We start from the raw sequence: 13,977 nt of genomic DNA on the forward strand, positions 1-13,977 counted from the left end.
TTAATCCTGATTTAGTCTTGGTTTAGTCCTGATTTAGTCCTGGTTTAGTCCTTATTTAATCCTGATTTAGTCCTGGTTTAGTTCTGGTTTAGTCCAAGTTTTTGTTTCCTTTTGGCTTATGTCCTGGTTCAAACACTGGTACAGTCCTGGTTTATCTTTTTCTTCTTTTTTTTTCTTCTTATATATGTACACAGCTAAAAGTGGAGTGTTAAAATTGACTCTCACAGAATCAATTTGAACATTTTCTCAGGGTTTATATGAGTCAAATTTGTTCTAGAATTAATTTATCATTTTTTGGAAATGTTAATTAAGTAACACTGGACCAAAGTTCCTGTTTAACCCTGAAATCAACATGTATTAGGTGTTTTATTTTTACACTTTATTTTAGTTTATTTAAGATGAAATTATGAACAAAACTGGTTCAAACTGGTCTTCTCTTTCTTCTCTTGAAATTTTAACACTCCAGGTTTTGCTGTGTGAATGGAAAGCTGGTAGGACTCTTGGATTGTGGTTTAATCCTGGTTTAGTCCTGATTCAGGCTTTAGTTTAGTCCTGGTGATTAACAGTGCACTTGGGCCTTTCATTTTTGATCCTTTTTTGAGTTTCTGGATCCAGACGGGAGCCTAGTATCCACAGAGAACACCAAACACTGGGAGTAAAACCCCAGACTGGATTTACATGAAAGAGATGTTGGAGTAACTAATGGTTTAATACTGAGTTAGTCCTGGTTCAGACACTGGAAAAAGTCCTAGTTTATCTTTTTCTCTTTTTTTTCTTCTTGCTTCTTTTATGTGAATGGAAAACTGGTGGGACTATTGGATTGTGGTTTAATCCTGATTTAGTCCTGGTTGAGAGACTGGTTTAGTCCTGATGACGAACAGTGCACTTTCCCCTTTAATTTTTATCCTACCTTGAGTTTCTGGTCCTAGAGAGTATCCACAGACAGTGTTGGGAGTAACACATTATAAAAGTAACAAATTACTGTCATGTGTTGCTTTTTGCTGTAACACAGTAATGTAAGGCATTATATGGAAAAAAAAAGTGGTAATATTTTACTCGGTACAAATGTCAGTAACCTGTATTACAATGCTTTTTTAAAGTGGATTCAAGTGGTGGGTTTTTTGTTTTTCCTCATACAAATTTGCTAAAATCATGCGAAAGGACCAGCGCAGAACTCCGCGCTCGATGGAGCTAAACGCAGCTGACGCCCGATCGTGCTCGGAGGTTCTCTCAGGGGCGGTCCGAGATTCCAAGTTCTAGTCCAAGATTAGTCCTGGTTTGGTCCTGGTTTAAACATGGTTTAGTCTTGGTTTAGACTGGGTTTAGTCCTGGTTCAGTCCTCCTGGTTCAGTCCATGGTTAAGTCCTGGTTTAGTCTTGGTTCAGTCCATATACGGTGCAAAAGTTCAACATCTTCGCAGTTATTTTGGTGAGAGTCACTTAAAAGTGCTGTACCTTACATTTTAAATACAGTAATATTGTAAAGTAACTAATGACTTTGAAATGACAGTAACAAGTCATAAACAACACATTACAGTTTTAAAGTAACTTGCCCAACAGTGTGTCCACAGAGAACATGTAAACAGTGGGAGTTGAACCCTAGACCACTGTGCCGCTGTGCTGCCTGTCACTCTCAAACATTCACATATGAAACATTTCAATATCAGCATCGTTTTTCTATACCATTGCACGAAAAGCAGTTGCACTTTATTAACTAACAACATATTCATATGGAAGTTGTATGAAGTCAATTGCTCAGGGACACAACAACAAAGTACTGGTCTGAGTTTGAATAGAACCAAACTGTTAAAGAATGAGTTAATCCTCAAAGTGTTTCCATGCATTTTCAGGTAGAACTGCTTTAAAAAAGTACATTTGTCTTAAATTCAGTGTATTTGTGTGTTTCAGATTACTCTCCAATCTGCCCTCCCTGTGACAATGAGATGAAAGCAGACACCATTCTGGAACATATGTGTGCCAGTGAATTCGGTGAGTACACACACACAATATTACCACCTAACAAGTTGTATTAACTCTTTCCCCCACGAAGACGACATTTGACGACCCCTCTTGTTTCCTTTATAACGTCTTTTGACTCCTCCGCTGTTTCACTAAAGACCATTAGAAACGGCTCGGTTTTTTCACCTGTAATCAGAGGCTGTGATAGGTGGGGGCCACTACAACCCACACTAGGCTGACCAATAGGATTCAAGGATATGTTTTCACAGATTTTTTTCCAAAGTTAATCGAAGTTGATGATTGTAGCTTCCAGAAAAAACACAACACGAAACACGAGCAATGGAAAGATTGTGGCGCACAGTTTTAGAAATAATGAGGAGCAGGCGTATTTTATGGATAAGTTTAGAGAAAGTGACTTTTATAGATTTCAAAGTGATGATGAAGTTGATTATAAAGTGGAAAAAGAGCGATAGTGACGGACTTACAGAGAGTGAATCTTACGAAGGTGAGAATGCCGCTGATGAGTCTGTGTGGAGTCCTGCGATATCCCAACAAACTATCGGGGACTTTATACTCGATTATGTACTAAAATTGAAATCTGGATGTTGCTCAGGCCAGTCCTTTAAAATATTTCAGTCTTTTTGTGATGTGATGTGATGAATGACAGAATTGCTACAGAAACAAACGCTTATGCGGAGCTCTGCACACGAGAAAGTAACCAAGATGATAAATACTGAACACCCACTGACGGGGAAGAGTTTTATTATTATATTATAATAAGCTAAATGAGTTGAATAAGTTAAATGGAAAAAATGAATTAGGTCCACACTAGGGATGCGCATTTGATGAAATGTTCTTAATTAAATTTATCATCATTATTATTACTATCTGCACTACTAATCTGCATAAATAAATTCAACTTTACGACATATAAACGACTCTAGAGCCACATCAGCCCGTTTGACATTATAATGTGTTTAATTCAGTTTTGTGCAACTCTCACAGAAACAAAACTTAAAACCACATCGCTAATTTGCATAAACTAAACGAAGATAAAACTCCAGCTCTTGTGTCACTGATGCGGTTCAATTTCTGTTGGATTAAAAGACATGACTCAGGTGAATACAGGTTAGTGTGACCAGATTTGTGTTTGTTAAAACCAGGACAGCGTACGGGGGGAGGGAGGCGGGGACTCGTCATCGACATTGAGCGACTCTCACCTGGCAAAACTTTTTCCCACTGAACACAGAAACATATGTGCTGCTTTGTACACTGTGCACATGGACTCACACTTGTCCCGAACGCAACAGAAAGTGTGGAATTTCTTGTACAAGTCATCGTTAAATACACATTTGTGCTTTGGTACGTTGCAGTGACCGACTGTTTCTGAGTGCAGAGACACATGTACACACCTGTTTGGTCACGCTACACACAGCTACCTACATTCGGTTTGTTGATTAAAATCAATGTAATCTATGAAATTCTTAATGATCAATTATAGATTAATCGATTCATCATGCCCATCCCTAGTTCACACAGGTGAACAACAGGTAAACACAGGTGAACACTTGGCTACACTGTATCTGGTGATATGAAATCTGTTTAAATACTTTGACAAAGTATATTTTTAATTTTTTTATGAATACAGTACTCAAAACATGCATGTATCAGATGCTGAATATAGTTTTTTGTTTTCGATTTTGCACCTGACCAGGTAAACTCTCATTTTCAGTGAGCTGTTATAAACCTGTAAATGAGTTGAATCACATTTAAACATCCAGAAATGAAGAGTTCAGAGTCTGAGGTTTCCAGAGATACAAATATGTCTGTGTTTCAATTAAGTTCATGAGTGTAAAAATCATTTATAATCACTCGTGGAAGTCTGTTTTCTTTTATGCAATTATGTTCTAAGGGCAGCCCTAGTCTTATATGTATGGGTTGTTCCTAGTGGGCGTCCAGGGGGGAAAGAGTTAAGGGACATCGCCCAACTCTCATGTAAACCCTCCACGTTCAGTCCATCTTTCTCTCTTCAGAGCTCAAAAAAAAAAAAAAAAAAGCGTGAAAAACATACATTACTGCAGTTGGGATCACCTCCACAAAAAACCCGCCACCACAAAAGTTACACAGGATTGCTTTTTTTATTTTTACGTCACCAAAATTCCCTTCTTTCTCTGTTGATTCCGTTTAGATTTTGCAAGCTACAGAACAGAATCGTCGTTTTTTTCTTCGAGCGCGTACGTTTCGAGGCCTGCCCGAGTCCTCTCTTTCAGATAAGCGTGATTGATGACGCCGTTCTCCTCTCTCTGACCATATAAGGCCTTTTCGCAGACGCAGATTTCCTCTCATCTTTATCTGCTGCCGAGTGGATGATCTCTGCGCAGTGTTTATGTGATGCCTTCTTGTCTGGTCCACCCCGTTGGCGACTTTGTCCGGAGAGGAGGTCCAGGTTTTGATTTGGTGTTGGTGAGAGTTGGAGGAGTCGGTGAAAAATGAATCACGATTGAAACTTTGAACAGAAAAACTGTAAATACATTTTTCCCCAAATCCTTTCAGCCCCAGTTGGAGTCTTGTTTAAGTTCACGTTCTGATTTTGACTGGACTGGACTTGTGAGCTTTTTCAAATTCTGGTTTACTTTGGTTTCAGGTTTAGGGTCATGCATGACTAAGGAATCTAGGTTTGATCCCGGATTAGTCCTGGTTTTGTCAGTTTTGTTTACAGTGAGGTTTTGGTGGGAGTTGGACTAATAACTAAAGTCCTGATTTAGTTCTAGTTTAGTTCTGATTTGTTACCAGATTAATCCTGGTTTCTTCAAGGTTCAAATCCTGGTTCAGGCCCTGGTTTTAAAGTCCTGTTTTTAGATTTACACAGAAGGGAGTGTTAATGGTTGTAACTAATGGTTTAATCCTGGCTTAGTCCTAGTTTAGTCCTGGTTTATGTCCCTGTTTCCTCTTGGTTTATGGTGCAGTCCTGGTTTTTCTTAGTTTTATGCAAAGGGACGGCTAGTGGGACTAATGGGTTGTGGTTTAATCCTGGTTTAGTCTTGGTTTAAGTCCTGGCTTAAATCCTAGTCTTAGTACAGGTCCTGGTTTGTTTCTGGTTTTAATACTTCTTTCTTTGTGGTTTAGTCCTGGTTTAGTCTTGGGTTATGGCTTGGCTCAGGCCCTAGTTCAGACCCTGATTCAGTCCCTGGTTTAGACCCAGTTTAGACCTGTTTTAGTCCTGGTTTATGGCTTGGTTCAGGCCCTGGTTCAGACCCTGGTTTTGTCTTGGTTTTAGTCTGGTTTAAGTTCTAGTCTTGGCTTCAGGTCCTGGTTTATTCCTGGTTTTAGTACTTCTTTTTTTGTGGTTTAGTCCTGGTTTAGTCCAGGTTTATGGCTTGGTTCAGGCCCTGGTTCAGACCTTGGTTCAGACCATGGTGTAGTCCTGGTTTTAGTAGTTCTATCTTTGTGGTTTAGTCCTGATTTAGTCCAGGTTTACTCCTGTTTCATGGCTTGGTTTAGACTCTAGTTCAGATTCTGGTTCAGTCCCTGGTTTAGACTTGGTTTAGACCTGGTTTAGTCCTGGTTTATGGCTTGGTCCAGGCCCTGGTTCAGACCCTGGTTCAAACCCTGGTTTAGTCCTGGTTTAGTCCTGGTTTAGTCCTGGTTTAGTCCTGGTTTAGTCCTGGTTTAGTCCTGGCTCGTTTGACTTTTACGCAGAGGGAGGGTTGCTGGGACTAATGAATGGGGCTGTTAAAGTGTTTAGTGGCCGCTCTTTAAAGCTGTAAATGGTTGTTTGTTGTGGTGTCTGGAGTGAACCCTGCAGTTGTTTCTACAGGGACTGGAACTACAACAACAACAACTACTACTACTACTACTACTACTACTACAACTACTGCTGCTCCTACTACTACTTTTAATGCTTTAGCAACTATTATTGGCTCTACTAAAACTTAAACAACTAGTACTACAACTACTCCTACTTCTGCTGCCACTACTATGCTATTGCAACTACAAATACTACTACTCCTGCTGCTACCTCTATTACTCCTTTAGTATTCACTACCAATACTTGTGCTTTGTCTACTTCCTCTAGAAACACTACTAATGAAACAATGACTGTACTGTGAATACTATGACTATCACTATATGTACTAATATTTTAAAGATTCTATTACTACTACTAGTGCTACTACTTTGTTTTTGTTCCCCCAGTACAGATATGCTGTAGAAGAATAACTTGGGACCATAATGTTGTTTCCTCATCACAAACAGATCTGGAGTAGTGTTTTGTTTCATTCACACATGTTTAACACACAAACCCTGCATATTTGGTTAGTTCCCTCAAGCAGACAACACTCTGTTCAGGAAGTGCTCCACTGTGTTTTCACCTTCACTAGAGTCATTTGGATGATTTCAGCGCCGGAATTGCCGATTTCTACTAAACAATAGATAAAAGAGCTCGAAAACTACAGCCTCGTGACGTCGAAGGTTTGGGTGACCAGACGTCCCTGTTTACCCGGGACAGTCCAAGTTTTGAGCTCTGTGTCCACTGTCCCTGCAGATTTATACAAAACCACTAATTTGACCCAGTTTTATTCAAGAAATGTCCCTATGTATTTGATACCTGCCAACAGTAAAGAGAGGCATACATTGTTAAAATACAGAATAAGCTGCTTAAAAACGACCAAAACGCAGAGAAAATGTGACTATATTGACTCAGGTGTTTGTCATGAATGGTCTCTGCTTAACAATTTTCCTTAATTATGCACTCGATTAACAATTTTATCATTACCAATGACCAAAAAAGACAGGGATGTCCCAGTTTTTTATTTTGAAAATCTGGTCACCCTAAACAAGGTGGAACAGAGCATTTTGAGTTTTGCAGATGTAGATAAAGTACCGTATTTTTTCGGACTATAAGGTTTGGGTGACTAGACGTCCCTGTTTACATGTTACCTGTTGACAGTCCCAAGTTTTGAGCTCTGTGTCCCGTCCCTGCAGATTTATACAAAACTATTGATTTGCCCCAGTTTATTGAAGAAATGTCCATGTTGATTTGATACCTGCCAACAGTAAAGAGAGGCATGCATTATGAAAATACAGAATAAGATGCTTAAAAACGACCAAAACACACAAAAAAGTGACTATATTGACTCACGTATTCGTCATGAATGGTCTCTGCTTAACAGTTTTCCTTAATCACAATTTTATTATTACCAACCACCAAAAAAAAACAGGGATGTCCCAGTTTTTTATTTTGAAAATCTGGTTACCCTACACAAGGCAGAACAGAGCATTTTAGAGTTTTGGAGATGTAGACAGAGTACCATATTTTTCGGACCATAAGGCGCACTTAAAATCCTTTTAGTTTTTCTCAAAAATCCACAATGCGCCTTATAATCCAGTGCGCCTTATGTATTAATTCTGGTTGTGTTTACTGACCTCAAACGTGGTGCACAGCGCTCACAAATCTGTCAAAATGTTTTAATACGACTTTGGTAAACTATGAAGTCACACCGCTTGATGGATTGTCGGTAGCGTTACGGCGACCAGAGTCAGGAGCCTCGCGGAGTCCGACAGAAGCTGAACCGCATCAGAGCACAAGGAGTGAGCTGTTTTTTCAGAATTTATACCGTATTTTCCGGGCTATTAGACGCGCTCTTAAGCCTCTGACCGCATCAAAAAATGACTGTGCGCCCACAATCCAGAGCGCCACATACATGAATCCACTCGGGTGTCCCAGCACAACTTCAGTAAACTATAAATCTGCAGAACACACAAACACATACGGAGCAGACAGCGACCGCACAGCGAAACACACCCACAGACACACTCATCACTCCACGCCGATGAGGAACGGAACGAAGGAACAAACCGAAAAAGCGAGTGCAATGTGCCTTTCTGAGCAACGGCTGAGCAGCTGGTACAAACATGCCAATAGTCCAGCGGTCCCGGACAGCGCCCTCCCTATGCACCGCAGTTGAATGAGGCCCAGAGTCGCGTGAGTCCGACTGACCCATCACACTGTTGTGTTTTGTTTAAAGTCCGGTGCGGTTTATTTGTGAAAAAAGTTCGAAACTAGACCATTTAATGACAGTGCTCCTTATAATCCAAAGTGCCTAAAAGTCCTTAAAATATGGTAGTTTATGCAAATGAGCCATGTGGTTTTAAGTTTCGTTTCTCCATCCATCCATCCATTTTCTTCCGCTTATCCGGGGCCAGGTCGCGGGGGCAGCAGTCTAATCAGGGTCTCCCAGACTTCCTTCACCCCAGACATGTCTGTCAGCTCCTCCGGGGGGGAACCCGAGGCGTTTCGTATCTGTAAAATGTAAAGCTGCATTAAATACATTATTACTCAGTGTATATTTTAGTCCTCGTAGAAAATAAAAATAAACAAACTTAAATTATCCACCCACATTCGCATTCATAATACACATTCACCAAGCGAGTTACGCCACGATCTGCCAATGGATCGTGGACGTCTGGGCTAAGGGATCCGCCTCAAGTGTCGTCCGTTTGTTTCACTTAATGCGCCTTATAATCCGGTGCAATTTATGTATAAAAACTAGACAAGAGAATTCAACGTTATTGATATTGCGCCTTATAATCCCGTGCACCTTATAGTCTGAAAAATACGGTAATAATGCAGGGTTACTCAAACATGTGTGAAAGAAACAAAACACAACTCCAGGTCTGTTTTTGATGACGTAAAACATTATAACACAGCTTAAAGCTCACAACAGTAATACAGGACCTTTTCACTTTTTTAACACTGTGAAAATGAAGTATAGCGCCTTTAAACACATCACTTTAGTGAGCAGGAAAACTTAACTTTGACAAATTATTAATCTCCTGTTCGCAGTACTTGGATTGTGAGTGTTGGACTTCTTACCTGTATTTGTCCATGTGGAAGTCATTTGGGTAAAACGCTTTAAAACGAATGGACCAAATGTGGCTAATGTGCGGAGCAGCTGTGGTCAGAGTCAGAGTTAGCACCGCGGCGCTGCTCAGGCGCTATGTTCTGGTTTTACAGGGAATTGTGGGTAAACAAGCTGTTGTTGAGTGTCCGGGTCTGGCAGATAGTTAAACAGAAAACATTTCAGACTTGCTTGTATGTGAAGAGTAGATAAAGAAATTCTTTACTGGCAAAATTTTGTTGAGTTTTAAAAGTTCAAAATTCAAATTGATGATGAATGAACTTTGAAACAGATTTTAGTGTAAAGATCCAGTAGGCAAATCATTTGTTCTTGAGTGTCCAAAACATGTTAGACTTTTTTGACACTAGACTAAGTGTCTTATGCGTGCATATGTGATGCCAAGTTTCTTACAATTGTAGTACTGTATTTATCGAACTATAAGTTGCACTTTTTGGGGGAAATTTATTTTATAAAGTCAGAGACCAGGGGCCGACATTTCCTGTTGAAAGTCAAGTTCTAGTAATAACAATAGAAGAGAGAACAACAGACTGTTAATGTCACATATGAACAGTTCTTCAGATAAACTATAGTCAGTCAAGTCATTTTCTTTATATAGCACATTTAAAACAACCATAACAAGTTGCACCAAAGTGCTTTACAGCATGAAACACAACATAGTTAAACACTAATACAAAAATAAAATATTACATAAATGAGGTACTTGATGCACAAACATAATAGTTTAAAATAGAGCTCATATGCTGTTAAATGCCATCTTGAAAAAAATGTGTTTTTAGGAGGGTTTTAAAGTGAGATAGGAAGGAGGAAGATCTCAGGTGAAGCGGGAGGGGTTTCCATGTATATAGCATAAACAACAGAACAGAACAAGTTTACCAAACTCTCCATCTCACTCCAAATCACTAAATCCAGTCAGTTCTTCATCCTCGATGTCACTTCTGAACAACTCGGCCTTGACCTCTGGAGGTCAGACTCAGCATCAGTTCCAGTTAGAATTATTCGGGTCTTTCTGAATCTCGACAGGATGGTTTCGGTGTCACTGAAGTCCAGACTTTGTCCATCCATCCAGTGACTTCAGGAACGTTTCATGGTGCATCCTCCCGGTGTCACAAGTTTCTCGCTCACTCCAAACTTTCTTTTCTGCAGATTTCACTGTTTGCAGCAGGACAGAGGCTCTTTGTGCAGGAGACATGCTCAGTAGAGTGACGTTACACTGGTATAGGAGCGCTTCAGTGTGAACATTTCAATATATAAGTCACACTGGAGAAGAAGTCGCAGGAAACACTCAAACCATGAAAAAAAGTGAGACTTAGTCCGAAAAATACAGTACATTTTATCACATTTTCTACATGTTATCAATGCTGTTTAAAATGACAAAAGCCTGAGTCACTTCACTGGAAGGCTAATGCAATTTTGGCTTACTCACTTTTAGCTATTGATGCACTGATTCAGGGTTTTCTGTTCCACTGCCGATGTCGATATTTGCTCATACCCGATATCAAACGCTACCAGTGCAGAGACTGAAATAATACACTGACATCTTTAAAACACAGACAGCGTATATTGAAAAATGATCCAGACGTGTTTTGTGACTACAGAACAGTTTTGTAAAAGTACAAGTTTAATATTATGAGACGTTTTGGACCAACATTGGCCTGTAACTTGTCTTATTACAGTGTAGTTTTGAGACAGTTGGGTCTTATTACCTGCACAAGCAAAACTGACAGAACCAATTTCATGGATATCTGAGCCACAAAAATGTTCAATATCTGCGCCAGTATCTGACACCAGTTTCGTAACGGTTCATACCTACTTTTAACACTGCCAAAATGTTCATTCAGATGTTCTGTATAGTTCAATGAGATTCTGATATTTTATGTTATTAGGTTATTTTTTCAGACCTAGAGTTTGTTTTCATACCTGACAGTTTCGACTGCTCACTAGTGCTCTTCCTTAAGGTGTTCACGTGTTGGTCAGCTGATTTAAACAGTGCCAATACACAAAATGGGCAATAAACAAAGGGAAACAACAGGTTAGAGAGAAAGAAAAACAGAACCAGAAAAACAAAAATAAAACAGAGAAAAGTAGCACAGGCATGGTAACATTACCTTTACATCAGGGGCATAACAGAAAAGGTGCAGAGGGCGATGAAAAAACACAATATCACCACACCAGTGAAACCGTACAGAAAACTCAGACAACTACTCGTCCACCGGAAAGACAAAATAGAACCGGAGCATAAATGTAATGTCATATATGAAATACCCTGCATGTCCTGCAACAAAACATACATCGAGGAAACAGGGAGGGCGTTCAGTACACGAAAAAAGGAACATAGACTGTGTTCAGACTGCAGCCTGAAGCTCCTATGTGACCTGTATCTGATCTTTTAATGACAGTCTGAACCACACAGATCCGATTTTTTCAAATGTGACCCAGGACACTTGGATATGTGCTCCTAAAACTGATACATATCTGATCTTTTGACATGTGACTTCAGTGTGAACGGTCAAAGTGCATTCATCCACCTACACGTTATCAACAAGACACAAACGTCACTATTCTGCGCTGAAGTCGGTGAAAATTGTTAATGAACTCCGTGTCACTGAAGTGACACGACTTTTTTCACAAATAAACTACACTGGACTTTAAGCGAAACACAACAGTTCGATGGGTCAGTGGGACTTTGTTTGGCGCGATCACGGTGACTCTGGGCTTTGTTCATTTGTGGCGACTTAGTTGGTCAGTTGTGACTCAGATTGGCACATTGCACTCGCTTTTTCGGTTCGTTCCTCCGTTCTGTTCCTCGTCGGCGTGGAGTGATGAGTGTGTCTGTGGGTGTTTTTGGCTGTGCGGTCGCTGTCTGCTCCGTGTGTGTTTGCGTGCGCTGCGGTTGGTGCGGCTTTATAGTTACTGAAGTCGTGCTGGGACACCCGAGTGGATTTGTGTATGAGGCGCTCTGGATTGCAGGACGCGCGGTCGTTTTTTTGATGCGGTTAGAGGCTTAAGAGCGCGTCTAATCGCCCGGAAAATACGGTAAATGGATAACACTTTGTAGAGTTATCCTGATTTAGTTAAACAACACACAGATGTTTTATTTTTACACTTTATTTGATTTAATTTAAGATGAAATTCTGAACAAAACTGGTTCAAACTGGTCTTCTCTGGTGAGAGTTTGAAGTGGTTGTGGGAGGAGCCAAATTAACACTAAGGGAAGCTGAATTAACTTCAACTACATCAGCTCTGGCAAATAACCCCAACTCCAACACACATTTAACTTTCAAACAGTTAAAATAACACTTTTTGTGTTAAAAACAGGGGGAAATATTTCACCCTGAAATTTTAGTGCTAGTGAGGAGTCGAAAAAGAAACTCTTGGTCTGTAAAAAGAACCTAATAACACATGTTCTGTACCTGATTTTGACCGTCCTAAACACATGAAAACTGAGGTATGGGGCCTTTAGCTATAATAATTGGCAAGATCTTTTTTGCGGCAGATGCCCAGACTTTTACAGTTTATAGTTGAACCACTTGGCTCTGTTTTTGTTTCCTTTTGCGCAAAGAAAAGTAGCCTGCCTTTGCTCCATCGTAAATTCCAAAGTGTACGACGGCTTAAGCAGATAAATTCACCATGTATTTTACCCACAAATCCATAATTGTGAAAAATGATATAATTATTCCTCTATACTGGCTTCATGGGATCTTTGCAGGAATTTCCTCAAATATTTTAAAATCTGGCGTGCCGCATTCCTGCCGCTGCGATGGGGAATTAGACAGAATTTATGGTGAGTTTGTGGATGTGTCTTGTAATTTCAGAGATATACGAGCTTACACAGGGCAGTGAGAGACAGGCTGAAAAGTATTTAGAGAGAAGGAGGAAGATTCAGCAAGATTTAGGTTTGGAAACTACTCCGTGAACCCAGTGTGTTTTAAAGTCATTGGTTTGTAAAATCGGTGTAAAATTGAAATTGAAAGTGTTGAAATTTAAATGAGTTGCGCTGTGCTAAAATTTCAAACTTGATTTCGATACTAAAGAATAGACTTGATGTCACTATAATGATCTTTTGATAAAATAATTAGATTTTCAGCATTAAATAGTAGTTACTGTATTTTCCGCACTATAAGGTGCACTTTAAAGCCTTTAATTTCATCCAAAAACGACTGCGTGCCTTATAATCCACAGCGCCTTATATATGAATTTATTGGGATGTCTTAGTACGACTTTAGTAAACTACAAAGCCGCACCACTTGCAGCATTATGGTTCCCGTAGTCAGGAGCATCAGGAGTAGTACATACTGTGATTCCTTTTAATATCAAAATGCCCCTGTCAAGAGACACGCTCACAACGCCCACTTTAAACTCAAGGCTGTTATAAAGTGAAAGTGTGAGCTGCGTGGGAGCAGTGGATGAGAGAAGAAGAACACACATTCACCAAGACAGAGAGACAGCGGCGAGCGACTTACGCCACGATCTGCCATCGGATCGTGGACGCCCGGACTAAGGATCAGTATCAACTCTGGTCCGAGCTTTCACCAAGACCAGAATCATCACTGAACTGCCACGGAACAGTAACCACACTGACTCGGATCATGACGAGACAACTGTTTCGAACAATTATGAGTTATTGTGAATACACTAACAATATAGCGTCTCACACAGTATTTTTTTACGTGTTACAATTTGAACAAAGTTGAGAGTTATTGTGACCGCGTTAAATAAAGTTTAATGTGCCTCATAGTCCGGTGCGGTTTATATGTGAAAAAAAGATAAAAAATAGACCATTCTATGAAGCCTTGTAATCCAGAGCGCCCGATAGTGCGGAAAATGTGGTACGTTCTTTTCTATTCCCATGTGTCTTATATGTGTGTAATCCCTCAGTGGTCCAGTAGATCCACAGTGTTCCATGAGTGTATACGAGTCTATGTGCTCTTATACTTGTTCTGATACAGCTCAACATCATTCTTAAGACATTCAGGAAAGGTTCATTTCTTTCCTCTAAGTGTGACTTTTTTAGTATCAAAACTTGTCAAATGAGTATCTAGTTTTGATATTAGTTTCAGTATTGATTAGTACTTGATAGAGGTGGGGACTTGCAAGTCATG

General features: G+C 39.9%; 1 protein-coding gene across 1 annotated transcript in view; it reads left to right on the top strand.

The window, feature by feature from the left end:
- Window positions 1-13,977, top strand: part of sfrp1a (secreted frizzled-related protein 1a) — a 61,188-nt gene that overhangs the window by 20,957 nt on the left and 26,254 nt on the right. The window contains exon 2 of the mRNA XM_020931035.2: window positions 1,908-1,988. Coding sequence (XP_020786694.1) covers window positions 1,908-1,988 — 81 coding nt within the window. The remainder of the gene's footprint in view (window positions 1-1,907; window positions 1,989-13,977) is intronic.

Source organism: Boleophthalmus pectinirostris, unplaced genomic scaffold (genome assembly GCF_026225935.1).
Source record: "Boleophthalmus pectinirostris isolate CB_2022bp ecotype Guang Dong unplaced genomic scaffold, ASM2622593v1 HiC_scaffold_4, whole genome shotgun sequence".
NCBI classification, from domain to species: Eukaryota; Metazoa; Chordata; class Actinopteri; order Gobiiformes; family Gobiidae; genus Boleophthalmus; species Boleophthalmus pectinirostris.